Source organism: Kogia breviceps, chromosome 4 (assembly GCF_026419965.1).
Source record: "Kogia breviceps isolate mKogBre1 chromosome 4, mKogBre1 haplotype 1, whole genome shotgun sequence".
Taxonomy (NCBI): domain Eukaryota; kingdom Metazoa; phylum Chordata; class Mammalia; order Artiodactyla; family Physeteridae; genus Kogia; species Kogia breviceps.
Window position 1 is genome coordinate 176,578,376 of NC_081313.1, and position 27,756 is coordinate 176,606,131.

Genomic DNA, 27,756 nt, shown 5'->3' on the forward strand with positions numbered 1-27,756 from the left:
GTGACGTTGCAGTGATGGATGTAGGCGGAGGGGGCCGGAGCGGGGAGAAGCCATGATCCAGCTGGGACACGGCAAGTGTGGGCGTCATCCCTGTAGGCTGCTGGACATTGGATGTGGCATTCAAATGAGAAGCCTGGGTACCAAGATGAGGGCAGGTCTCCCGGGGGGTCGTAGCATGAGAAGAGGAGGGGGCCTGGGACAGAGGAGCCTTTTCCCCTTTCATTCACTTTTTCATTCAGTGAACGTTTCATGTGCATCCACTCAGGGGAACCACAGAGAGCTCGGCAGCAGAGGGCCATTTTCTCGGAGCTCATGACCTAATGGGGAGATAGATGTTTAATAAAATAAATCCCCGGACAAACGCAAAATAAATAGCCACTGTCAGAAGCACTTGAAAGGGCCATATGGTGCAGTGGGAGCATAGACCCCAGCCTGTGGGGCTGAGAGAGTGGGAGTAATTGGGGTGAAGAGCAGCTTGAAGACAGAACAGTGCATGCAGAGGCCCTGGGCTGGACGTGAAGGATAGAAGGAGCTGCTGTGCGGAGGGCCGGGTGGGAGGGGAACAGCACCTGAGGGGTGGAAGGAGGCCCATGAGGCTGGAGTGGGAGGAGAGGGGTGGGTGGGTGGTGAGGTCCCCCACTCCCTGTGCTGATGCCTGGAGGGGCTGGGCCTTGCCTTCCCTCTGTGTCCTCCGGGGGGGGGACTTCTCAGGGCCTCCTTCAGCTCCAGGAGTGTCAGCCTGTGTCCTTGATAATTCTGAGAGTTCCAGCTTCCCTCCCAGTCTGACTCCCATGGGTCACCCAAGTCCCCAAACTCCAGGCCCTTTCGGCTTCAGCCAGGGTGACAGGGTTGGGGGAGAGGGGCACAGAGAGAAGCTTCCACAGGCCACATCACACCCTGCCAGGTCAGCGTCCTCACACCTCCCCTGTCTCTCTCCACACACCCAGACATGGATGAGTGTGCCCGGAACCCACTGCTGTGCCGGGGAGGCACCTGTACCAACACGGATGGGAGCTATGAGTGCCAGTGCCCCGCTGGACATGCGCTGGTGGCCAAGGGCACTGCTTGTGAGGGTGAGTGTGGGTTGCATGAGGGAGATGATGGGAGTGTGTGTTTGTGCATCTCCCTGAGTACATACTTATGTATATGCGTGCACACGTGTGTCAGTCTATGCATGTGAGCGGTCGCATGCGTGAGGTAGTATGGGTGCGGGTCATTGTGTGTCCATGTGATATGACTGTGCGTGGGTGTGAGGCGGAGGGAGTGTGTATTTGTGTGTCTGTGTGAGCATGCAGGTGTGTATCTGGGAATGTGTCTGTGTAAGAGTGAGTGTGTGCGTGGGTGTTTATGTGTGAGTCTGAGTGTCTACACAAGGATGCATGTTCTTATGTGAGGGGATGTGGTGTTCGTGCATCTACATGAGCTTGTGAGAGAATGTGTGTCTAGGTGTGGATGTGTTTGCACACGGGTGGGTGCGTTTGTGGATGGGGCTGTGTGCATGTGGGTGTGGGTGTGTGTGTCAAGAGTGAGAGTTTGCGTATGAGTGGGTGTGAGGTGTATTTGTGAGTCTTATGAGTGTGCATGTGGCTGTGAAGGTGTGTCTACTGAGGGTGATTGTGTTTGCATGTGAGTGTGGGTGTGAGAGTGTTTGTGTGTGACCTGTGTGCCCGTAGGTGCATGGATCAGGGTGTGGGTGTTATCTGCTGAGGGTGAGTGTGTATTCAAGGGTGTGTTGGGTGAGTCTTGTGGGTGTGCACGTGGGTGGCACGTGGATCTGGGTGTGGGTGCGTCTTTGTACAAGGGTAAGGTGTGGACTCACACGTGTGGTGGAGTGTGGATGCCAGGAGCATGAGTGCATCGGAGTGCACACGTGTCCCAGTGCCTCGGGGTCCTGCAGATGGCGGCTGAACACAGACCGGGCCTTCCCTGGGCCCCCTCCCCTACCTGCTGTCCCCACCAGCCATGTGCTCCCCCTGCAGACGTTGATGAGTGCTCCCTGAGTGACGGCCTGTGTCCCCACGGCCAGTGCGTCAACGTCATCGGTGCCTTCCAGTGCTCCTGCCACGCCGGCTTCCAGAGCACACCTGACCGCCAAGGCTGCGTGGGTGAGACCGCGCCCGCCCCCATCCCCGGCCGAGGCCCCCACTACCACAGCAGTCTCTCCAAGTCCCTGCCTCTGCTGGCCCCGCCCCCTAGTCAGGACCCGCCTGCTTGACCCGCCCCCGCCACGCCCCCACCTCGCTCCCGCCACGCCCCACCTCGCCCTGCCTCACGCCACGCCACGCCCTCCGCCTCGCTCCCGCTGCGCCCCAACCTCGCCCTGCCTCCCACCCCGCCACGACCCCCACCTCACTCCCGCCACGCCCCCTACCTCGCCCTGCCTCCCGCAGACGTGGACGAATGCCGCTCTGGGAACGGTGGGTGCCACGTGCACTGCGTTAACACCGAGGGCAGCTACCGGTGTGGCTGCGGACACGGCTACTCGCTGCTGCCCGATGGGAGGGCGTGTGCAGGTGGGTGGGCGCGGCCCCCTCCCCCTGCCTGGGGTGGGGAACACACCTTTCCTGACCCAGATGCAGCCGGCCAGACCCGGGACAGGCCGCTGACCCTGCAGCAGGGTCCCTGGGACTCCCCCTCCATCCCTGCCTGCCTGCAGCCCAGCCCCCCACCCTGCTCCCGCAGACGTGGACGAGTGTGAGGAGAACCCGGACATCTGTGACGGGGGCCAGTGCATCAACGTGCCGGGGGGTCACCACTGCCTCTGCTACGACGGCTTTGTGGCCACGCTGGACATGAGGACGTGTGTAGGTGAGGAGCTGGGACAACATACAGGTGGAGGAGGCAGCTTCACAATTCACCCACCAGGCCTTCCACAAGGAGGCCACGTGGGCAAGACAGACGCCAGTCCCATCCCCGTCACGTGCGGGCAGGGGAGATGAGGCTTTGCACTTGGCGGCCTGCTCCTGACCACTTGTGCCTAGAGCCCCTGCACCATGACCCGTGGGATCTCATTCATAGCAGCAGAGGCCCTTGAACCTTGTTATTTTATGAACAGTTATTGAACACGTACCGTGTACCCAGTGCATACAGAGGCATGTGCCCTGTTCTGAAAGCAATGTATAAGATCACTGCAGACCAAGGGGTTTTCTGCGGAGGAAGGTGAGCTAGATGGAAAGACACTGTATTCTCTGAGCCTTGCTTGGGGACCCAGGCTGTTTGGGCCGTGATCACCGTCCTGTCCTGCAGGTCATCACGGGGCCCAGGGAGCAGATGTCTACTGGGTGCCCCATCAGGGCAGAGCTGTGGCCAGCGTGAGGAAGTACCAGGGAGTAAAAAACATAACCCTGCCAGGGAGACGTGTCCAGCCCAGGGCAGCTTAAAGCATCCCCGATCACAGGTGTCTTAGGAAACACTGAAGAAAAGGGGGCTTAGGACCAAGTTAAATAGGCAATGCTGCTTCCTCCATCCCTTCTTGCGGATCCATGTTGGCATAAAGGCTCTAAAAAGGCCTGCAGGAGAAAAAAAATCCAGTTAGCTTTGTTTAACTCAGCGTTGTCTAAATGTCTTGGTATAAAATCCTTTTGGGAATGCATGTCCGGTGTGTTCCATGGAATATGTGCTGTAGACTGTTGACTGAATATTCGCGGCTGCCCAGTGGTGGAACTGGGGGAGTTCCCCACCCCTGAAGATGGGCAAAGAGAACCCCGATGCAGGGGACCCATGTGGCAGGGCACTTAGCAATGCTGCTGCATCCCCACCCTCACCTGCTTCCTCTCTTGTCATCCCACAGACGTGGACGAGTGTGACCTGAACCCCTACATCTGCCTCCATGGGGTCTGCGAGAACACAAGGGGTTCCTTTGTCTGCCACTGCCAGCTGGGTTACGTCGTCAGGAAGGGGGCCACGGGCTGCTCCGGTGAGCTGGTGGTCAGTGGAGCAGGCGAGGGGGCCCCCGAGGGGCCAGCTTAGGGTTCATGGGGTCTGCCCCATCCCTTGGAGCAGAGCACAGCCAGACATTTTTACGCATTTCCATTGGTGGGGCCTCATGTTAGAGCAAAAGTTAGGATCCTATCACGCGCCCCTGGGGCTCCCTTAACAGCTCTGCGGGGGGGGGGAGCTCTGGATTCCTTAGTACCCACATCAGTTCCCAAAGCATGCAAGCCTGGTGCTCTTAATTGGTACAGGGGTGAACATTTAAACACTTCTGTAGTTCCTGTTTTAGCTTCCTAGGGTTGCTGAAACCCCTGACCACAAACCTGGTGCCTCAGAACCACAGAAATCTACTCTCTCTAGAATTCACAGTTCTGGAGGCCAGAGTCTGAAATCATAGTGTCGGCAGGGTTGGATCCTTCTTGGGGGCCCAGAGGGAGAATCTCTCCCATCCCTCTCTCCTCACTTCTGGTGGTGGCCATTGGTCCTTGGCATCCTTGAACACACCATTCCAATCTCCACGTCCATCATCACAGGGTGTTCTCCTCTCTGTGTCCAAATTTCCCTCTTCTTATGAGGACACCAGCCATTGGTTTTGAACCCACTGTAATCCAGGATGACCTAATCTGATTTTGGTTACACCTACAAAGACCCTGTTTCCAAAAAAGGCCACATTCAGAGGTTCTGGGAGTTAGGATTGGAACACACTTTTTTGGGAGAACATAATTCTACTTGTCGTAATTACATAGTTATTTTAATGCATACTAGAAACAAACCTTGGAGAACAGTATCAAAACCATGATTTCTTAGAGATCGTTGTTATTTTTCTTTTAAAATATGTTCACGTGAGTGAAAATGGGAGGCAGCGTAAAGAAACTTGCAGCGAACAGCAGCTCATTTAGGTGGTGTATGAACATTGCCGAGATAAGGGTGATGCAAAATTAGCTGAGGAGTAGACACACTGGTTTAGAAGGAAATCCTGCTTTAGAGAGGGAGTGTGTGCATTAGGACAGTGACTCTTATTGTCTACCCTAAGTCTCTCATGCTGCCATTTCAGACCATTGCTGGGGGCTGCTGGGAGTCATGCCCTGTTGGGTTTGGGGGTTTTCCTCTTGGGCTCTGGGTGAAGGTGGAAGCTCCTGCAGTGCTGTGGGGACATGTCTGGGCCAGCCCTGCCCTAGGGAGGATCCTTGCTCTTTCCCTTGCTCCTGCACTGGGTCCTGCCACTCTGTACCTGAAGCCCTATTTCTACTGGGCCCAGGTTTCCCGGGGGTGTTGCATCCTCTACCCCCTCTCCTGGTCCTGCCCCTCCTATGCCTGGGTCCCTCTCCTCTCAGATGTGGACGAATGTGAACTTGGGGGACACAGCTGTGATGGTCATGCCTCCTGCCTCAACATCCCTGGGAGTTTCAGCTGCAGGTGCCAGCCAGGCTGGGTGGGGGATGGCTTCGAATGCCACGGTGAGTGCCTGAGGGCAGGAGGTCCGGGCAAGAGCTGTAGAGGCAGGTGGGGCGGTGGGGGGCAGGCAGGCAGCAGGGAGGGGTGGCTGGGCTCAGGCATGTCCAGGGGGGCCAGTCAGGGCTGGGATTGGAGGGTCAGCCTCCCTGCAGCCCCTAAGTGCACACACCCGGGGGACTCCGGGATCCATCTCCTGCAGACCTGGATGAATGCACCTTCCAGGAGCATGGGTGCAGCCCAAGAGCTGACTGCCTCAACACCCCCGGCTCCTACCGCTGTGCCTGCCCCCCGGGCTTTGCTGGGGACGGCTACTTCTGCGAAGGTGAGGTCGGGGGTTGGGATGGGAGGCTGGAGGGGCCCGAGAGGGACAGCCATGGGGGCTGGATTCCAAGGTGGCCACAGTGGTCAGTTGGTTTCCCGACTTGCACTGATCCAACCACCCACCCCGTGGATGCCGGAGAGGACATGCCTTCAGCGTTTGGGGCCACAGGCCAGACCCTGAGTCCCTGGAGGCAGTCTTTTCCCCTGGACTCAGGATGCATGGAGCCTTCTGGATGTGGGGAGCAGGAACACTCGCTTACTTCCTGGCAGCCCTCCACCCCAGATCCTGAGTGACCAGGTCCCCTATCTGCTCCCTGGCCCTAACTTGGTCACCTGCCCTCCAAGTTCCCCGGGCTACTTGCCAGCTCCCTGGAACCCTGGGTGACTGAAGGATTCGAGTGACAGGAGCCACCTGCCCACCCTGAGTGGGTCCTGGCCAGCTGACCCCCAGCCCTCCATCTCTGGGTCCCCTTAGACAGGGACGAGTGTGCAGAGAACGTGGACCTTTGCGAGAACGGGCACTGTCTCAATGCCCCCGGAGGGTACCGCTGTGAATGCGAGATGGGCTTCAGCCCCACAGAGGACCAGCACGCCTGCCAGGGTGAGGTCTGGGGCTGCCGGGGTGTGGGCGGGTCCCTGGAGCCCACACTGGGGTGTGGCAGGAGCAGGATGCCAGGTGTGCTGGGCTGCGCTGAGCTGGGGTCGCCCCCCCCCCAGATGTGGACGAGTGTGTTCTCGGGAACCTCTGTGTGTTCGGGAGCTGTGAGAACCTGCCAGGCATGTTCCGCTGCGTCTGCGATGAGGGCTACGAGCTGGACCGCGGAGGCGGCAACTGCACAGGTGTGGGGTCCATGGGGCTGGCGGGGGGGGGGGTGCGTCTCACTCCCCCACTGCCCACAGATCTCTTCTCACGTGTCCTCTCGTGGAGGTGGCCTTGTGTGACCCCCGTCTCCAGTAATGCTCCTGCCCCGTTAACCTTCATCATCCTCATTTATCATCTCCTGAATAAATGCAGTGGATCAACAAAGTCGAGCTCCCTCCACCACAACCATCAAAATGGTCTCCCGCCTGTGTGTCCCAAACAGGGTTCGGCAGTAAATATTTTCAGGTTTCGGCCATACAGTCTCTGCCCTGTTTCTCGGAAACAGACACAGGCAATAAGTGAATGAATGAGCGTGCCTGTGTGCCAATAAAACTTTATTCACACAAACAGATAGGGGGCCGGATTTGGCCCACAGGTTGTAGTCTGCCAGCCGCTGGCTAAAAACATGTCCTGAACGTTGCTTTTTGTAGGTTAGCTCGTGGAATCTGGGGCAGGGAGAGCTGTCAAGGGCAAACCTCCAGGCCAAGTAGAACAGAGCAGGGGAGGGCGTGGGGTCGCCTGGGACAGGGCAGACCCCAGAGGCTGCTGTCCCATCAGGCTTTCTTCCTGGGGGAGGATGTGACCTTGCCCCTAAGCTTGGCCCCCAACAGCCAGGGCTTGACTCCCTGGGAAGAAGGCAGGAGGGAAGTGGGTCAAGGGAGGGCTCCCTGCTGACGGTGCCCCCACCCCACAGATGTGAATGAGTGTGCAGACCCCGTGAACTGCATCAACGGCTTGTGTGTCAACACCCCCGGCAGCTACCTCTGCAACTGCCCCCAGGATTTTGAGCTGAACCCCAGCGGGGTGGGCTGCGTGGGTGAGCACGCACTCCACTCCGGGTGGGGTTTTGGGGTCAGTGGGCTGGATGGGGCCATAGCCTGGGTCACCCAGATCCACCTGCTCCTGACAAACAGGCCCTTGGCCAGAGTGACCATCCCGATCATCTGTTGAGATACAGCCTTCTGCTTTAGACAGACAGACAGACACATGCCTAGAGTCACACATGCACACAGAAATATGCACGCACACAATTCCACAGTCACACACAGAGGCACCCATGCACACACAGACACACATAGAGTAACACACAGTTACACATACACAGAAGTGCAAACAGACACACACACACACACACACACACACACACACACACACACACACACACACACACACACACACACACACACACACACACCATTTCTCCCCCACCACTTGCTAACCATCCCTTTCTGCCTGTTCAGACACCCGGGTCGGGAACTGTTTCCTGGACACACAGGACCGAGGGGACGGTGGCATTTCCTGCAGTGTGGAGATCGGGGTTGGCGTCACCCGAGCATCCTGCTGTTGCTCCCTGGGACGGGCCTGGGGCAACCCCTGTGAGCTGTGCCCGCTGGCCAATACCAGTGAGTCCCTGGGGGAGTGGGGGCGGGGGAAGGCAGAGACCTAGCCCTGGTCCAGGCTCCCACAGGGCTTAGGGGGTCATCTCTGCTAAGGGAGGGACACTGGGAACCAGAGAGGGAGAAGGGCTTGCCCTGGGTCACGCAGCATATTCTCAGCAGTTCATCATCTAGGTCCCTCCCCAAAGTCTCCTGCCATCTCTTCCTGCAAATTCTTTGTGTGTTTATATTCACTTGCTCACTCAGTCAATCAACAAACATCGAGCATTCCTCTGTGTCCTGTCGTAGGGGTGGGGACCTAGAGAAGGATGGACCACAACCGCTTCACACTGCCCCTTACCCGTAAACCAAGTGTCCCCGGACTGATGAGAGTGGAACTGTCCTAAGGGTCTGTTTGAGGCATAGTGATGGGTCAGGAGGAAGCCATGGAGAGGAAGGGGGTAAGGGAAGCCTTCCCAACGTAGGGACTTGAATGAGGTTTTGAAGGATGAGTAGGAGTTTTCCAGGCAGAGTAGGGGAAAGGGTGTGGGGTGCAGTGGGAAGAGCATGTGCAAAGTCGTCAGGTGTGAAGTAGGGAGGCAGCTGTCCACCTATTCAGGTGTGTGTGTGTGTGTGTGTGTGTGTGTGTGTGTGTGTGTGTGTGTGTACATCCAGGGTCTTCCTTTCATGGAGGAAACTTGTGGTCACACTAGGGTCTGGTTTTGGATCACAAAGAATCCCTCCCTACCCCCAGCTACTACCACAAGATCCATCTGCTCACATGTTGAATTGTGAGCACATGTTTACACACACACACTCTGGATCCCCCAGGATTGGATCAATGTCTCTTGGCCCCAAGAGGCTGAGGAGGTAAGGGGATGTAGTTTCTGTGCTAAAGGGATGCAAGGCCCGCTCTTGAGCCCTTTCTAGGAGACCTCCCCTCCCCTGCTTCCCCTGAGCTTTACCCAAATGCCCCATCCCACAGCCTCTCACAAGCACCTCTTTCCCTTGCAGCTGAGTACAGAACCCTGTGCCCGGGGGGTGAGGGCTTCCGGCCCAATCCCATCACCGTCATTCTGGAAGGTGAGTTCCTGGTAGACCATCCACTGATTGACCTTCCTCTCATTCCCCCCTCAGCAAGGAACAGAGTTGGGCAGCTTTGGGGTTGGGGGCAGATCCTCTCAGCCATCTCCTCTTCTACCTGTTGGTTTATTGTTTCACCCTTCTAGCCAACCCCCATCCACCCATCGATCCATTCATCTCTCATCTACCCACCCATACATCCATTCCCTATTTATCCATTCTTCCTTCTTTCCTTCCATCCATCCATCCATCCATCCATCCACCATCCATCCATCCATCCATCCATCTAATCATCCATCCACCATCCATCCATCCATCCATCCAGCCAGCCACCATCCATCCATCCATCCATCCATCTAATCATCCAGCCACCATCCATCCATCCATCCATCCATCCATCCAATCATCCAGCCACCATCCATCCATCCATCCATCCAATCATCTCTCCATCCATCCATCCATATATATAACTATGTTCATCCATCTACTCACCTACCCACCCACCCATCCATCCACTCATTTATCTTTTTGTCCATTGACCCATTTGCTTATTCACCCATCTAGCACTTTTCACATCCACCCATGTACCCATCCACACATCCACCCTCCCATATCCATTCAAACATCCATCCATCCATCATTCCATCCATTCATCCTTTATTCCATCAATCCATCATTCCATCCACCCACCCATCCATCCATCATTCCATCCATCCATCCATCCATCCATCCATCCATCCTTCTATCCATGGGGGTAATGAGATTGGAGAATTCCATCAAGACGGAACTTTGTGATGGACGGATAGATGAAAGGATGTTCTATCCAATGAAGGGAAAGAGGATGAATTCAGGGTGACATTGACCCAGGAGAGTCTGGGTGCAGCCTCCAAATACCCAACAGCTCTTGGGTATTCTTTTTTTTTTTTAAATTAACTTATTTTATTTTTGGCTACGTTGGGTCTTCATTGCTGCACGTGGGCTTTCTCTAGTTGAGGCGAGCAGGAGCTACTCTTCACTGCGGTGTGCTTGCTTCTCATTGTGGTGGCTTCTCTTGTTGTGGAGCACGGGCTCACAGCGCGTGGGCTTCAGTAGTTGTGGCTCGCGTGCTCTAGAGCGCAGGCTCAGTAGTTGTGGTGCGTGGGCTTAGTTGCTCTGCGGCATGTGGGATCTTCCCGGCCCAGGGATCAAACCCACGTACCCTGCATTGTCAGGCAGATTCTTAACCACTGCGCCACCAGGGAAGTCCCTGAGTATTCTTAAAGAAGCAGGACTGACTCTCCAGGACCCTGGAGAGCCCAGGGCAAGGCATGGGTGTCCCCCAAGTCCTCTGCTTGGATTTACCTTCCAATCACAGCTTCCTCACTTCCTGACAGACATTGATGAATGCCAGGAACTGCCAGGGCTGTGCCAGGGGGGCAACTGTGTCAACACCTTCGGCAGCTTCCAGTGCGAGTGTCCAGCTGGCTACCACCTCAATGAGGACACCCGCATCTGTGAGGGTGAGCTTGAACCCACCCCATCCTCCCTGTCTTCCTGCTCAGCCTCACCTCCTTTTCAGGTACTGGGGCCTCACGTGCCCTTTGGAGTCTGCTCACCTGCTTTGCTGCCTGGGGCCCATTGGAAGGGTTGGGAAGGCTTCCTCGGAATGTCCCAATCTACCCGCTGCTCTGCTGCCCCCTTCCCGTCTCCCCATTGCCTGACCTCCAGCCTCCTTCCCACTCAGAAATGACCTGTCTTTATCTCAGCAGCCATACCCTTCTTCCTTTGATCAAAAGCTGAACAAGGCCCAGAGCTAAGAGGGGGAAGGGAAAGACACCAAAGGAACAGCCATACCTTTCCTTTTCACTTGTCTCCTTACTGTCCTCTTTTGCATCTTAGTAACAATCAATAGTTAACTGGTGTCTGTGATTGCATGTCACCACGGTGCTGAGCATCTGCATTTGTCATTCGTTCATTCACCAAAACAGCCTCATGAGAAAGATGTTCCTATTATGACCCCATTTTTCAGATGCAGAAACTAAGGCTCAAGGGGGTTAAGTCACTTGAGAGGTACCAGCTAGTAAGTGATTGAAACTGGCTTTGAGCCCAACCATTCTTATCCTTGAGTCTGAGCTCTTTTGATGCATAATGAAATTCCTTCCTTCCTTCCTTCATCCATCCATCCGTCTACCAATCCATTCTTTTTCTTCTTTTCAACAATATTAACTGAGCATCTGCATGCAACCAGACACTGACCTCAGCACATGAGGACAGTAGATCTTTCACTCTGATCAGCACTCTTTAGAAACTCAAGGAAATGGTGAAAGAAGGGAGAGATCTAAGATTGAAAGCCCAATTTCCTTTCTACATGGAGGTGGGAGCTGTCAAACCAGAGTCAGAACCCAAAATGCTTGAAAAATATCTCATCCCTCCCTGCCTCCCCTATTCCGTAGACTCTCAGGGGAAAAAGGGAAAAGTCTTGTCATCAGATATGGCCCTGTGCTCCATTTCTTGACTGTCACAGGGCAGGGAGACTTCAACCTGAATGTTAACCTTGGCTGTGGAGCCTCGCAGGGCCAGTTTGTGCCCTTGAGGGCTGCAGGCTTGCAGCATTTCCCAGCTTTCAGACTCAAGGGCCCTGTACTCCAAAGGGTGCCATTCCCCCGCCCCCCGCTTAGTTTAATGCTCTGCTGTCGCCATCTTGAAATTCTTCATATACTTCGCACTGGACAAATTCTGTAGCCAGTCCTTGTCAAACATTTTGTCTAACTCCTAGAATCACTAAGTCATATGGTAATTCTATGTTTGACTTTTTGAGGAACTGCCAAACTGTTTTCCACAGCAGCTGCACCATTTTGCATTTTCCCCAGCAACATAAGAGGGTTCTAGTTTCTCCACAACGTTATCAACACTTATTATTTTCCATTGTTTAAAATATTATCCTAGTGGGTGTGAAATGGTATCTCATTGTGGTTTAGATTTGTATTTTCCTAATGATTAATGAGGTTCAGTACCTTTGGAGAAATGTCTATTTAGGTCTTTTGCCCATTTTAAAATTGGATTGTTTGCCTTTCTGTTGTTGAGTTGTGAGAGTTCTTTATATATACTGGATATAAGACTCCCATCGGATATGTGATTTGCAAAGTTTCTCCAATTCTGTGAGTTGTCTTTTCACTTTCTCGATAGTGTCTGCTGATGCACAACAGGTTTAAATTTTGATGAAATCCAATTTATCTGTTTTTTTTTTCCTTTTGTGGTTTGTGCTTTTGGTGTCATATCTAAGAATCCATTGCTAAACATAAGGTCATTAAGATTTACCCCTATGTTTTCTTCTAAGAGTTTTATAGTTTTAGCTCTCATGTTTAGGTCTTCTTTTAATTTTTGTATATGGTGTGAGGTAGGGATCCAACTTCATTCTTTTGCCTGTTGGTATCTAATTGTCCCAGCACCATTTGCTGAAGAGACTTATCTTTCTGCACTGAATGGTCTTGTTGAAAATCAATTTACTGTAGATGTCTTGGTATGTTTCTGGTCTCTAAATTCTATTCCACTGATCTATAGTTCTATCCTTATGCCAGTACCACTCTGTTTTGATTACTATAGCATTGTAAGTAGGTTTTGAAATGGGAAAGTATGACTCCTCCAACTTTTTTTTCTTTTCTCAAGATTGTTTTGGCTGTTTGGGGTCCCTTACAATTTCATATGAATGTTAGGATCAGCTTTTCCATTTCTGCCAAAAAAAGAGAAGTCACTGGGATTTTGATGGGAATTACATTGAATCTATAGATCAATTTAGGGAGTATTGCCATTTTAACAATAATGAGTCTTTTAATCCATGTACACAGGATGTCTTTCCATTTATTTAGGTCTTCTCTGATTTTTTTCAGAAATGTTTTATAGTTTTCTGTGTACAAGTCTTTCACCTCTTGGGTTGAATTTATTCTTAAGTATTTAATTAATCTTTTGGATTCCATTATAATTGGAATTATTTTCTTAATTTCCTTTTCAATTGCTTTTTGGTAGTTTGTAGAAATACAACTGAAATTTCTATGTCAGTGTGTTGATCTTGCATTCTGCGTTGTGCCCGCTTCATTTATTAGCTCTAATAGTTTTCATTCTGTGGATACTCTAGGATATTTTATATATCAGATCCCCTGGTTTTGTAAGTTTTTGACTGGATTCCTGAGTTCCTCAAAAGTTAATTTTGTCAGTTTTTGCTCAGCTCAGTAGTTGTTTTTGTGGAGGAATAAAGCTCTGACATTCCCTATTCTGCCATTTTTGGGAATGTCACTCCTAGCTTGCTAATATTCCACCACCTGTTTTTGTAAAGCCCACTAAGAATGCTTTTCACATTTTTAGGTTATTGGGAAAAAAATCAAAAGGAGAATAATACTTTGTGCTGCATGAAAATGACATGAAATTCACATTTCAGTGGCCATAAATCAAGTTTTATTGGGGCACAGCATGCTAGTTTGTTTACCCATTGTCTATGGCTGGCTGCCTTCACCTACCATGGCAAAGTGAATAGCTCATCAGAGACCATTGTTTGGCTCGCAAAACTGAAAAAAACATTTACTGCCAGCCCTTTAAATGTGTGCTGCCTCTGGACTAAGGGATCAATCAGATTGAGAATCAACTTTTTTCTTTCAAGAATATTTTATTCATAGGGCTCTTGCTTCCTATTGCATCACACTGGGAAGCACACGATTGCCCCACTCTTGGTGATAATATCATTAATTCATGAGCTCAGGTCATAGTTTTTCTTAATAGAAGTGGGATCATAGTAAACTTTTTTCCCCACCTAACACTGTGCCGTATCGTTACACATCACTAAGATGTCTGTGCATTTTAACCTAATCTTGAAACTAAACTCAACTGCATAGTGAAGTGGCTCTAGCAGACCTGGGGTGGGGAGTTATCCAGACAATTCCTGGATGCAGACAATTCCTCCCTCCCCCTGCAGACATCGATGAATGCTCTGCACACTCGGGCATCTGTGGCCCTGGCACCTGCTACAACACTCTGGGGAACTACACTTGTGTCTGCCCAGCGGAATACCTGCAAGTCAATGGTGGCAACAACTGCATGGGTACGAAGTGTGATGATGGGGGAGCCCAGCAGTTGTGGAAAAAGCACTCAGGTGTGGGAGGGGCTTCTGGGAGTCTCCAAGCCTTGGAAGAGTGTGGAGAGGCATGTTTGTGGGAGGAGAGAGGGAGGGTGAGTGTATTTGAGATGCTGGTATGCAGCAATGAACAAGGCTGCAGGGCTCAGGGACCCAGGGCTGCCGTGTATGGTTGTTCAGGTTGTGCACTGCCCAAGAAAGGCTAAATATGAAGGGCACCCTCATGTGTGTTGGGGAGAAATCAAGCCAGTAATTTCCAAATGGATTTGTGAATGAGTTCTTATCTCTCTGGCTCTCTTCCTCTGGTGTCTCTTGCCTGCATCCTTCACCCCAACCCAACTGCAGACATGAGGAAGAGTGTCTGCTTCCGGCACTATAACGGTACATGTTGGAATGAGCTGACCTTTAACGTGACCCGGAAGACGTGCTGCTGTTCTTACAACATTGGCCAGGCCTGGAATAGACCCTGCGAGGCCTGCCCAACCCCTGCCAGCCGTAAGTGCCCCTCCCTTGCCTTCATTCCAGCTTGGCCCTTTTTAATGCAGTGTTTAATGAGGCACACCGCACTTAGGACTCCCAGATGAGTCTGTGTTGTTTTGATGAGAGCTGAAGAGTTGAAGTTCCGTCCCAATCAACATATGGAAAAATCAATACTTTTAAGGAGGGCAAGGCATCCTTCTATTTCACAGACTCAAGGAATTCAGGATGGATCAGTGAGGCTTTCATCCGTGCTAAAGAACCTTGAACACCCACAGATTATTTGGGGGGATCAGTGAGTGAGTGCCTAGGGCCAAAGAGAAAAGCACAGCTGGTTAGAGGCACCAGGCCCTCATGAGCTGCGGGTGGAGCAAGCTTGCAGAAGCTCTGGGGAGGATTACAGAAATGTCAGTCAGGGTGAAGAAGGGTATTCCAGGCAAGGAACAGCAGGAGCAAAGTCCTGAAAGAAGGACTGAGCAGAAGACCTTTTTGGCAGTTGGGATGAGACCTATTACGATGATCTAGCAACCAGCCCAGGCATCAGAAAGAGCTGCAGGAATGGAGCGGTGAATAGAGGGGATAACTAGGGGGTTACAAGTGTATTAGTGCTATGGACTGAATATTTGAGTTCCCCCAAAATTCATGTGTTGGAGCCCTAACCCCTAGTGTGATGGCATTTGGAGGTGGAGCCTTTGGGAGTTAATTAGGTCATGTGGATGGAGCCCTCTAAATGGGATTAGTGCCCGTATAAGAAGAGACACAGGAAAGGTTCTCTCTTTGCCACATGAAGACACAGCAAGAAGACAGACAGGAAGAGTTCTCAGCAGACACCAGATCTGCCGGCGCCTTGACCTTGGACTTCCCAGCCTGCAGAACTGTGAGAAGTAAACGCTTGTTATTGAAGCCATCCAGTTCTTGGTATTTCATTATAGCAGCCTGAACTAAGACAATTCGTTTCCTAGGGTTGTGGCAACAAATACCACAAACGTGGTGGCTTAAAAAAAACAACAACACCAGAAACGTATTTTCTCACAGTCTTGGAGGCTAGACGTCATAAATCAAGGTGTGGGCAGGGTCACGCTTCCTTCAGAGGCTCTAGGGATGAATTCTTACTTGCTTCGTCCAGTTTCTGGTGGCTCCAGGCATTCTTTGGTGTTGCTTGGCTTGTACCTGCATCTCCTCTGTCTCTGCCTTCAACTCATATGGCTTCTCCCTGTGCCTCCACATGTCTCTTCATTTCTTATAAGGACACCAATCATCGCATTAGGGCTACGCTGATCCAGGATGACTTTAACTTGATTGTATCTGCAAAGCCCTGTTTCCCAAAAAGGTCACATTCAGAGGGTCTGGGTGGACGTGAACTTTGGGGGTGGAGGGTCATTGTTCAACCCAGTGTAGTGGTATGAGAAGGGGTCATTACTGGCTGTCTCCTGAGTGCTGGGCCCTGTTCTGGGTTCTAGGAAATAAGAATAAGGTAGACCCAAGCTGTGCAGTCTGGGAGGAGACTGCAGACAGCCAAGTGTGGTCATGAGATTGTCAAGACAGATCAAATGTCACTCACAAATTATGTGCTGGCAGTTAGGTACCTACCTGAATCTTATGCACCTGAATCTGAGGTGCAGGTTGAATATGATGAGGCAGAAGTCCACACTAGGCGTAGGGGTCACTGAGATTGGTCTGTTCTCATCATGATACAGGCAGAAGAGCGAGTGAGGAGCAGGGCAGGGACCTGGGGAAAGGTGGCACTGCCCAAATGCCTGCCCATGTCTGTCAGGTGGGTCCACCTGGGGACCCACCCACCTGGGGATCGAGGTCGGGCAAGCAGCATCTTGGTGTCAGCAGTGGGATACAGTCAGAGAGTGAATTGTCCTGGAAGAGCCAAAGGATGGCATCATCAGCTGTCCAGGGCCAGAGTGGTGGGCTGCCCTGAGTCCTCCAGGTTGAAGTGGACTATGCTAGGGAACAGCAAAGGGAACAGCATGTGCAAAGTTCCGGTGGCATGACAGAGCAGGACACATCCAGACATGGAATGAAATCATATAACAGGAGGGCAGGAGATGCTGTTGGAGGAAAGGTGGGGCTGAGGGTGGAGGTTCTTGAGGTCCAGACTGAACAGTCTGCATTGTATGGTGAGGACAGGGGGGTGTGGCTGGCGGCACTCATGCAGGGAAGAGATGAGGGAGGTCATGTCTATGTGTTAGAAGATCACACCACACAGGTGAATGGCACCCGGAACCCTCCCAGTGCTGGTCAGAGTGGAGGGAGGGAGAGGGACTAGTTATCAGAGGCCAGGTGAGCACTGGGCTACAGGGATGGACAAGCTGATCAGAGGAGGAGGAGGTGTCCTCCCGGGGAGACTGTAGCCCCAGCGCCCTGCCTTCCCCATTCTCCTTTGCCCAGTGGATTACCAGATCCTTTGTGGAAACCAGATTCCCGGGTTCGTCATTGACATCCACACAGGGAAGCCCCTCGGTGAGTGACCACCACCCTCCTGCCTGTAGCCCCAGGTCACTCCGTGCCCAGAGCCCTGCCCCCTCTCTTCCCCTCCCCCCACAGCTCTTTCCCTTCCACCCTCCCCCACCCCACACCCTCACTCTTCCAACTCCCCAAGCCAGGAATCCTGACCCCCCCCCTTTTTTTTTTTTTGCGGTACGCGGGTCTCTCACTGTTGTGGCCCCTCCCGTTGCGGAGCACAGGCTCCGGACGCGCAGGCTCAGCGGCCATGGCTCACGGGCCCAGCAGCTCCGCGGCACGTGGGATCCTCCCAGACCGGAGCACGAACCCGTGTCCCCTGCATCCGCAGGCGGACTCTCAACCACTAGCGCCACCAGGGAAGCCCCTGCCCCCTTTTTTTAAAAAAAAAGCAATGAGAGTATTTTTATTAAATTGTTATTCATTTTTTAAAATTCTGTAAAAATACGCATAACATAACATTTACCATTTTAACCATTTTTATGTGTCCAGTTCAGTGGTATTAATTACATTCACACTGTTGTGCAGCCATCCCCACCATCCATCTCCAGAACTTTCTCATCTTCCCAGACTGAAACTCTGTCCCCATTGAACTCTGTCCCCATCCCCCTTCCCCAGCTCCTGGGAACCCCCGTTCTACTTTCTGTCTGTAAATCTGACCTCATAGAAACAGATTCATGCAGTATTTGTCCTTTTGTGTCTGTCTTATTTCACTCAGCATAATGCCCCCAGGGTTCATCCCTGTTGCAGTGTGGAGCAGAATACTCTCTTTTTAAGTTAAATGAGGTTTTGTACAATTTAATACCTGAATGCCAAATTTCAGCTGTGCGGTGTTTCATCGATGAACCTATTTTCAGTTGTTTTCATTCCACGGTTGTATTCTCCTTATTTTCAACAATTGGAACAGAGCAGATAAGAGCAACTCCTCCTCCAGTCACCCCGTCAAATCTAAGTCTCCTTCATACTCTCCCAAGGTCATAAGCCAGTCTCCCATGGATGGATACAGGCTGATTCCAGGTTCCTTTATATAAGCAACAGATTTATTGATTTATAATTCATGCTTTACGCCTGGAGCATTTCTTTCTAGTTCTTTCTTCATGCATTTAAACACACATAGAGATCCGCCTTTGAAAACGTATGGCATTGTTTTCTGGGGAGTTGGACATAAATTCTGTGCTTCCTTATGTCTTGTCTGCAACTTATTTTTTTCATCCAGCAAAGAATCTTGCAGAACCAGCCAGGTTACTACACGCAGCACTGCCTCCCTCTTTGCCCTGCTGTGTAGTATTCCATACATGGACACATCCCAGGTCATAAGTCTGTCCCCCATGGATGGACACATAGGCGGATTCCAGGTTCTTTTATATAAACAACAGCTTTATTGAGATATAATTCACTTCACCCATCAAAAGTGCACAATTCCGTGGGTTTTCGTATATTCACAGAGTTGTGCCCCATCACTTCAATTTAAGTTTGAACATTTCATCACAGAAAAAGAAACCCTGTCCCCATGAACAGTCATTCCCTGTTCTGCCTTCACCCAGCCCCTGGCAACCACTATTCCACTTTCCATCTCTTTGGATTTGCCTGTTCTGGACGTTTCATATAAATGGAATCATACGGTATTTGCCCTTTGGGGACTGGCTTCTCTCACTGAGCATCATGTTTTCAAGGTTCATCCACGTTGTAGAGTCAGTGCTTCACCCCCTTTTCAGGATCAATCGTATTCCCTTGTAGGGAGGGACCACATTTGGTCATCCATTCCTCCGGTGATGTTTCCAGTTTCTCGCTAAACGTCACCACAGGTCCCTCCCGTGCAGCTTCCTGCTCACACACGGGGATGCTTCATTCCCGGAGACCCCACAAAGCGACTTGCTGGGTCACAGCAGATGTGCATTTTTGTTGAGAAAGAGGCTCTCTCCCCCCTGCCTTCCCTCCCACATCCTGATTCCTTTCCAGTGTGAGCAGATATATAGTTTGGCCACTGCAGAATTTTTCAAGTGTGTGCTGGTTGGGGGACCCATCTTCTCCTGGACTGCATGATCTCTTAGGTCAGGGTCCCCAGACGTTGCCGGGGGCGGGGCTGCTCCTGACGGCGGGCACCCTCCCCAGACATCGACGAGTGTGGGGAGATCCCTGCCATCTGTGCCAATGGCGTCTGCATCAACGAGTTCGGGAGCTTCCGCTGCGAGTGCCCCACGGGCTTCAGCTACAACAGGGTGCTGCTGGTCTGCGAAGGTGCCGCCTCCCTGCTTCCCCAGCCCCGGGTGGGATGCTGTCCCCCCTCCCAGCCTGTGCTCTCTGGGCAAGTCTTTTAAACCCCGTGAACCTCAGTTTACCCCTCTGTGTATGGGGCTAACGCCTTTCCGAGGGGCTCCATCCCACATCACCCCGCTCAATGAGGTTCTGGCTGCTTCTGGAGGGACCACCTCCTCTGAAGTTGGGGGGGGGGCTGGGTTTAGGGTTTGATTCTTCAGGGAGGCGTCTCTTTCAACCCCACCCCGCTGGCTGTACTCCCCAGACGTGGACGAGTGTGCCAGCGGGGAGAGACCCTGCCAGCAGAATGCCAACTGCATCAACATCCCCGGCAGCTACCGCTGCAAGTGCGCCCGAGGGTACAAGCTGTCGCCAGTGGGGGCTTGTGTGGGTAAGTGGGGACCCCAGTAGGGAGGTGAGGGAGTGGGGTGTAGGAAAAAGCCAGACAGACTCTGCCTCCCGCTGTGACTTGGGTAGGGCACGGCTCTGTCCCGGCTTGGTTCCTTGGCTGTACTTTTTTCTGGGGTGGGGGGGGGCGGCTGTGCTACACGGCTTGCAGGATCTTAGTTCCCTGACCAGGGATCGAACCCGTGCCCCCCTGCAGTGGAAGCGTGGAGTTATAACCTCTGGACTGGCTGGGAATTCCCTCCTTGGCTGTACTTTGGGGTGGGGGTGCTGAGAGCATCTGTTAACAGGGGAGTCGTGAGGGTGAAATGGGAGGTGAAGCATTTCCCCTGGGACAGCAGCTAGAATGGGTAGGCGGTCGGGCTCGCCCACTGCCACGTGTGATGGCTCGCAACACACTGTGGGGTGGGGACTCCGGGGCCACCACACTCCCTGCCCTCCCTCAGGAAGGAATGAGTGTCGGGAGATCCCAAACGTCTGTAGCCATGGCGACTGCGTGGACACAGCTGATAGCTACATGTGCCTGTGTCACCGTGGCTTCCGGGCTTCAGCAGACCACACCCTGTGCATGGGTGAGAGCCCCCTCTGCTCCTTCCTCTTAGGCCAGGCTGTCAGGGGCGAGGGGCCATGGGTCTACACCTCCCCTGGGGTGGGCATGGTGCTTTTGCCCATCCTGATTCATAGACTCACAGCTGTGAGCCCTGGCACCTAAGACCTTGGGTAAATGACTTATTCACCTCCCTGCACCTCAGTTTTCCCATCTGTAGAATGGAAGCGATAGAGTTATTTCCCAGCCATCACTTCCCATCCACCTGGGCAGGGTGAAGTGCAAGAGAGGGGGGCTGGGTCCAGCCAGGCCCTCACCGCCCAAGCTGCCCGATGCCCTGGGTGAGCTGGGCGGGGATCAGGGGCTTTGCTCTGGCAGACGTCGACGAGTGTGACCAGCAGCCATGCGGAAATGGGACCTGCAAGAATATCGTCGGCTCCTACAGCTGCCTCTGCTTCCCTGGCTTTGTGGCGACACACAGCGGACATTGCGTGGGTGAGCTGCCCAGGCTGGTGGGCAAGCCTTAGTGCACCCCCAATGAAAAGTGGGTCCTTGGCTTGAGGGCACCCCTCTGAAATAAAGGATCTCGCCCCAGGGATGCCTTCAGAAAAACAACCTCAGGGGATTGAAAAGTAGTTAACCATAAAGTTCTCCAAACCCCTTCAGTTGTCAAGTACCAAGGGTCCCTCAGTAGAGCTTACACTCAGGTTGATAAGAAGGAGGTGGACAGTACAGAGAGAAAGGTGAACAGTGAAGACAAGACGTGGGTGGTGTGATGCTGGCAGTTGAGTGCAGTGGTTGAAAGTGGATTCCAAGGTCAGGTGGTGTGAGTTCAAATCCCAGCTTTGCCATCTGCCAGCTGTGTGACCCTAGGCAAGTCATTTACCTCTCTGTGCTTCAGTTTCCTTCTTTGTAAAAAGAAGATTAATAGTAGTACCTACCTATCTTAATATCAGACCAAATTGACTTCTTTTTTAAAATATAAATTTATTTATTTGTTTATTTATTTGTGGCTGTGTTGGGTCTCCGTTGCTGCGTGTGGGCTTTCATTTTAGTTGCAGCGAGCGAGAGCTACTCTTCATTGCAGTCCGTGGGCTTCTCATTGCAGTGGCTTCTCTAGTCACAGAGCATGGGCTCTAGGCGCATGGGCTTCAGTAGTTGTGGCATACGGGGTCAGCAGTTGTGGCTCACGGGCTCTAGAGCGCAGGCTCAGTAGCTGTGGCGCACGGGTTAGTTGCTCTGTGGCATGTGGGAACTTCCCGGACCAGGGCTTGAACCCGTGTCCCCTGCATTGGCAGGTGGATTCTCAACCACTGCACCACCAGGGAAGCCCCCAAATTGACTTCTGAACAAGGAATATTACCAGAAATTAAGAGAGTCAATTAAGTCAATTGACTTAATTGACTTAAGTCAATTAAGAGAGTCAATATTGATTAAGGGCTCATTTCTCTGAGAAGACATAACAATCATAAATGCATATGCAGCTAGCAATAGAGCTTCAAAACACATGAAGTGAACATTGATAGAACTGAAACAGAAATAGACAAATCCATAATTACAGTTAGAGGCTTTAACACTCCTTCCTCAGTAATAGAGGGAACAAGTAGAAGATCAGTAAGAATAAAGAACACCTGAACAATCATGTGAACCACCTAGACCTGAGTGATATTTATAGAACATCCCAGAACATACATTCTTCTCAGGTGCACATGGACCTTCACCAGGAAAGACCATATTCTGGGCCATAAGATAAACAACAAAATTTTAAAAATTGAGGTTACACAAGATAGGTCCTTGGAATGTAAGTGAATTAGACTAGAAATCAGTCACAGAAAGATATCCAGAAAATCCCCAAATGTTTGGAAATTAAATAATACACTCCCAAAGAATCCATAGAAAAAAGAACAAATCATAAAGAAAATCAGAAAACATTTTGAATTAAATGAAAATGAAAACACAACATAACAAAGTTTGTGGGATGCAGCTAAGGTAATATGTACAGGCAAATTCATACCCTTAAAATGCTCATATTAGAAAATATTGGCATCTGCTTTATAGCACAGTTGGAGGGTTAATATACAGCTGCTATATAAGTGCTCAGTAAATTGAAGTCACAGCCATCAACTCAACTTTGTGAACAGAAGAGCAAAGGAGGCTCAGAGCCCTAGGCTATGTGGGTAACCCTGCTGGCCCATCTTCCATCTGCAGACATGGATGAATGCACCACCATCGTGGGGCAGGTGTGCCGATTTGGCCAGTGCCTCAACACAGCAGGCTCCTTCCATTGCCTCTGCCAGGATGGCTTTGAGCTCACAAGTGATGGGAAGAACTGCATAGGTGAGTCTCACCATGGTGCTGGAAGCCATCTCAGCCAGCCCCTACTCCAAGTTTACCTGCAGTTGGTACTTCCGAGGGAGCATGGTTCCATTTCATAAGCATGCATTTATTTTAAGGTATAAAACCAGCACATCACACCCATGTGCTCACAGGGTTTGTGGTTTAGGGTGAGGCTGTCTTGAAGCTCTAAGTTTTATGAAGTACGGTATAATAGAGGTGTTGAATGGATGCCATGGAAACCATGAAAGGGGTGTGTAAGTGGCTTGAGATTAGGAACTTTGCTTCCCCTTCCCCTGGCTCCACCTATAACCCCCATCAAGACCGAGAATATTCTTCTCCAGATGTCCCTGTTTTCCTGAATATCAGCCCTTCCTCTGGATCCAGAAAGGCTTGTCTGGGGGCCTTGGCCATCACACAGTGACCATAGGTGCCGGTCCTAGCCCCAGGCAAGCCCCTGCCACCAGCTGGTGCTGGGACCCCTCCTCCTCCTCTCCCCAGACGCCAACGAGTGTCTCAGCCTCGCGGGAACCTGCCTGCCAGGCACTTGCCAGAACCTTGAGGGCTCCTTCCGCTGCATCTGTCCCCCCGGCTTCCAGGTTCAGAGTGACCACTGTGTCGGTGAGTGTCTGGCCTCACCTCCCAGCTCTGGGGCAGGTACTTCCAGGCCTCTGTTCTTCCCCCATCTGTAAAATGGGAATGCCAGCTGGGGTGGTGGTGAGTGAAGAGATGCAGTTCGCACAGCGCCCAATACAGCTCCATATACTGTTATTGTTATTAGGATGCTCTCTTGGCTCAGGGCTCTCTCTCTCTGGGGCCCCCACGCTTCCTCGTGAATCCTATAAAATGGGCATGGGTGTGGGTCTCACTGCACCAAACATGGAACTTCTCACTTGATGAGTGGTGGTCAAGGACCATTCTGGCCTGAACACCTCTGGTCCATTCATCCACTTGGACTAGCCTTGTACAGGCTGGGCTAATGTGGGCCAATCTAGCCTTAGCAGATGGGCTAGCCTAGTACAATGCAAGCTAACTTCTTCCACTGTAGGCTAATTTTATCTAGTCTTAGTTAGCTCTGTATAAATTTACTCTCTAAAGATGAACTTTTCCAGACCATGACCCCTACCCTGGAGACACCTTCTAGGAAAGACCCCACACACACACTGCCCACCTGGTGCTCCAGCTAATCCTGAGGCCTGGGGCCCCCACCCTGCATCAGTCCCTGGACCCTCCCTGGCTGGACTCCCCACTCCATCTGCCCCTCCCAGCAGCCGAGGCTGCCCACCCCAGTGGAGGGCCTGCTGCACCCCACCCACCTCATGTCCCTGCCCCTCCAGACATCAACGAATGCTTGGAAGAGCCCAACCTGTGCCTCTTTGGCACCTGTACCAACAGCCCCGGGAGCTTCCAGTGCCTCTGCCCGCCTGGCTTTGTCCTGTCTGACAACGGGCACCATTGCTTTGGTGAGTCTGGGGCCAAGGAGCACACAGGGTTAGGGAAGAGGTGGGAGGTGGGGTGGGGAAGAGCTGGATCACCCAGAAAGGGGGCTGCAGTTTCTTGTATGGATCTCCAGGAGCCTTGTCCAGTGTGGGCTAGCCTCACCCAGGCTGAGCTGGCCTCTTCTCTCCCAGGTTAGGGCAACAAGGCAGAGGACAGGGCAACTCAACAAGTATTTGTTGTTATGGGGGCCAGGGGTGAACCAAACCCCAACCTATCTGTAAGGACATCTCAGGCCGGTGGTGGTCCAGGGCTAAGGACTGGGAGTCAGTAATGAGGATTTGGAGTCTGATATCTTGGGTCCTCTGGCTCTCTGGAATGAGTCACTTTGCCTCTCCAGGAAAGGAATTCTGATCCAAGAATAACGTGGCTAGCTTTGACCATTCTCCCAGCCTGGGATGACCCCCACATATGTGAATGTGGGGTGTTGCTGGAAGGGATTCTCAGATTTTCAGCAAAAACCCCAGGGCTGACCCTCATTGGCCCGGTGTGGGTCACATGTCCGTCCCTGAACCAATCACCATGGAGTGATTCTGGAGCGTTCTGATTGGTCGCTGGTAGGGTCAGGACCACCCTATTCATGAGGACTGGGGTGGCTAGCCCTTCTAGCGTTTCTCTGGGGAATCACCCCACAGACACACGGCAGAGTTTCTGCTTCACCCATTTCGAGACTGGAAAATGCTCGGTACCCAAAGCTTTCAACACCACCAAGACCCGGTGCTGTTGCAGCCAGAGGCCCGGCGAGGGCTGGAATGACCCCTGCGAGCTGTGTCCTCAGGAGGGCAGTGGTGAGCACTCACCCCTGTCCAGTCTCCCCTGACCCTTCCTGCCTGCCCCCATCTGCTCTCCTTCAGCCTTCCCTACACACAGGGGCATCCTGAGGGCTTCACGTGGCCCCAGACCCTCACCTCCCTTCCCCTCTCGGTGTCCAGCCGCCTTTCAGGAGCTGTGCCCCTTTGGCCACGGGGCAGTCCCAGGCCCGGATGATTCTCGGGAAGGTGAGCCCCTCACCCACGTGCTAAGAGCCCCCTTGGGCCACCGCAGTCTCCTCCTTTCCCGCCCAGCCCTGTCTGGGCTCTACCCTGGTTCCCAAGTCTCAGGCTCCCTCCTCGATCCATGGGTAGCCCTGGACCCCACCCCCCGGAGGGAAGGGAGAGACCCTGAGTGTGGCCAGGGCATGACAGATGCCGTGCCTGCAACCTCTGCTATCTGCAGACGTGAACGAGTGTGCGGAGAACCCTGGCGTCTGTGCTAACGGCCTTTGTGTCAACACTGATGGCTCTTTCCGCTGCGAGTGTCCTTTTGGTTACAGCCTGGACTTCACAGGTGTCAGCTGCGTGGGTGAGTGACCAGCCCGCCCCAGCGTGCTTCCCAGGGAAGGAAGGAGCCAGGGAGGGCAGACACCACCCAAGGCAGCACCCTGCCTCTCAGCCACTGTCACTCTCCCCCACCCACTCGTCCTTCTTGCTGTTTCTTCACTCGTTCATTTATTCATTTACTTATTCATTCACGCATTCGCACACTTTTCATTCATTTACTTGCTCTTCACTCATTCATTTACTCATTCACTTATTCATGTATTCATTGAACACATACTGCATGCCTGCCCTGCGTCCAGCCTAAAGGTGCAGCAGATCTGGCCCTATCCGGTCTGTAGGCGGTTAGCAGGAGGCAGACAGGATCATGTCAAGGGTGGGAGCCCTCTGCAGTCTCTGACCACCCCCCTTACCCCCACCCCAGACACAGACGAGTGCTCCGTCGGACACCCCTGCGGGGAAGGCACCTGCACCAATATCATTGGAGGCTTCGAATGTGCCTGTGCTGATGGCTTTGAGCCTGGTCCCATGATGACCTGTGAGGGTACGACCCTGCCTGCCCAGACCTGGGCTGTGTGATGGGGGTGAGGGGGGCTGGCCTGAGAGAGGGACAGGGGGTCCTGCAGGCAGACCCCGCCCAGCCGGCACCTCCACTGGCCTCCCCAGACATTGACGAGTGCTCCCTGAATCCCCTGCTCTGCGCCTTCCGCTGCCACAACACTGAGGGCTCCTATGTGTGCACCTGCCCGGCTGGCTATGCCCTGCGAGAGGATGGGGCCATGTGTCGAGGTAGGACCCATATGGGCAGGCGGGCTATGGATAGGGCCCTGGGGATCCCCATGCCTCGGTCCCGAGAGAAAATGAAGAAATAAGGCCTCTGCCTCTAAGGGTGGGAATGAACAATAAGTGATAAAGTGAGGGGAGAGCTGAGGCAAGTGAGGGTGCAATGGGTGCTCTTTTGTGAGTAGTGGTTCTGCTTTTATAGTTATGAAAGGGGGTGCTAGCATCTCCTTGGCTCCCCAACCTAACAGAACAGTGAGTGTGGCTTTGGAGGCCTCTCCAGTTGTGGCTGGACATGCTCTGAGTGGGCTAGCACACTGGGGACAGTGATTGTGCCCCCGACCCAGGGACATGTGGCAATGTCTGGAGACATTTTTAATTGTCACAGTTGGGTGGGTGGGTGGGTGCTACAGGCATCGAGTGGCCGGGGGTGCTATTCAATGTCCTACAGTGTGCAGAAGAGCTTCTCACCATAAAGAATTTTCTAGTCCCAAATGTCCACAGTGTCGAGGGTAGAAACCCTGGCCTGCGACTTGTTCCCTCAAGGGCTATTTCAGAGTCAGTGTTCCAGGGACCACAGTGAAGGCCAGACAGATTCACAGACTCTGATGTAGGCAGGGGATGTGGGTGTTTGGGGCACTTGTGACCCCCCCCCCTTGGCTTCCCAGGAGGTCTGGGACGGTCGGGGGAGGAACGGGCGCCTGGTAGTGCTTCAAGGACCTCACTCTGGCCCACCGAGGCCACCAGGGGGTGGGGTCCAGGTCCTCACATCCTGGAGCTGGTCCATGGTGTGTCTGGCCTTGAGTGCCGTTGGTCTGGGGTTGCCCGCAGATGTGGACGAGTGTGCAGACAGCAAGCAGGACTGCCACACCCGGGGCATGATGTGTAAGAACCTCATCGGCACCTTCACCTGCATCTGCCCCCCGGGCATGCGGCCCCAGCTGGGCTCTGGGGAGGGCTGCACAGGTACAGGAGGGCTCCGGGCATGAAGGGCCTCCCTGCCCCCGACGGACGGGAGAGTTCAAAGCTGGAGGGTGTGGGTGGGCAGACATCGACCCTGGAGGTGGAGGCCAGCTCAAGGGACTCTGGCTTTCCCCCCACCGGCCTGCCGCATCCCTCCCGCCTCAGATGTCGATGAATGCCATGCCCAGCCCAGCCTCTGTGCCAATGGCCACTGCGTCAACACCGCAGGCAGCTTCCGCTGTGACTGTGACGAGGGCTTCCAGCCCAGCCCTGGCTTCACTGAGTGCCACGGTGAGTGTGGCCAGGCCCAGGTACGGGGGACATAGCCCCCCAGCATGTGGCACCGCCCCCTGGGAGCTCCCCAAGGGGCGGGGACGGGGCCAGGGGCACCAACGGGGTCACGGAGCCAACCCAGACACACGTGTCCACCGCACACCCCCAGCTTCTCTTTGTCCCTTCAGTCAAACCCCCTGGAAGGTTAGAGCATCTTCCCCTGCCCTGTCCATCCTCACGCCCAGGAACCGGCCCTCCCCAGGTTCACCACTTCCTAAGGGCTAAACCCAGTGGTACCGTCTGTC

The 27,756-nt window shown here is 53.0% G+C and overlaps 1 protein-coding gene across 1 annotated transcript in view; it reads left to right on the forward strand.

The window, feature by feature from the left end:
* Positions 1-27,756, forward strand: part of FBN3 (fibrillin 3) — a 61,963-nt gene that overhangs the window by 20,739 nt on the left and 13,468 nt on the right. Inside the window, 30 exon segments of the mRNA XM_059063025.2 lie at positions 948-1,073; positions 1,980-2,105; positions 2,391-2,513; positions 2,683-2,808; positions 3,791-3,916; positions 5,268-5,390; positions 5,588-5,710; positions 6,185-6,310; positions 6,427-6,549; positions 7,266-7,388; positions 7,813-7,974; positions 8,962-9,030; positions 10,404-10,529; positions 13,973-14,098; positions 14,477-14,626; positions 17,009-17,080; positions 19,193-19,318; positions 19,602-19,727; positions 20,188-20,313; positions 20,667-20,783; positions 22,497-22,625; positions 23,124-23,243; positions 23,960-24,085; positions 24,755-24,907; positions 25,052-25,117; positions 25,335-25,460; positions 25,860-25,979; positions 26,102-26,224; positions 27,047-27,181; positions 27,344-27,469. Of these exon segments, the coding sequence (XP_058919008.1) occupies positions 948-1,073; positions 1,980-2,105; positions 2,391-2,513; positions 2,683-2,808; positions 3,791-3,916; positions 5,268-5,390; positions 5,588-5,710; positions 6,185-6,310; positions 6,427-6,549; positions 7,266-7,388; positions 7,813-7,974; positions 8,962-9,030; positions 10,404-10,529; positions 13,973-14,098; positions 14,477-14,626; positions 17,009-17,080; positions 19,193-19,318; positions 19,602-19,727; positions 20,188-20,313; positions 20,667-20,783; positions 22,497-22,625; positions 23,124-23,243; positions 23,960-24,085; positions 24,755-24,907; positions 25,052-25,117; positions 25,335-25,460; positions 25,860-25,979; positions 26,102-26,224; positions 27,047-27,181; positions 27,344-27,469 (3,669 nt within the window).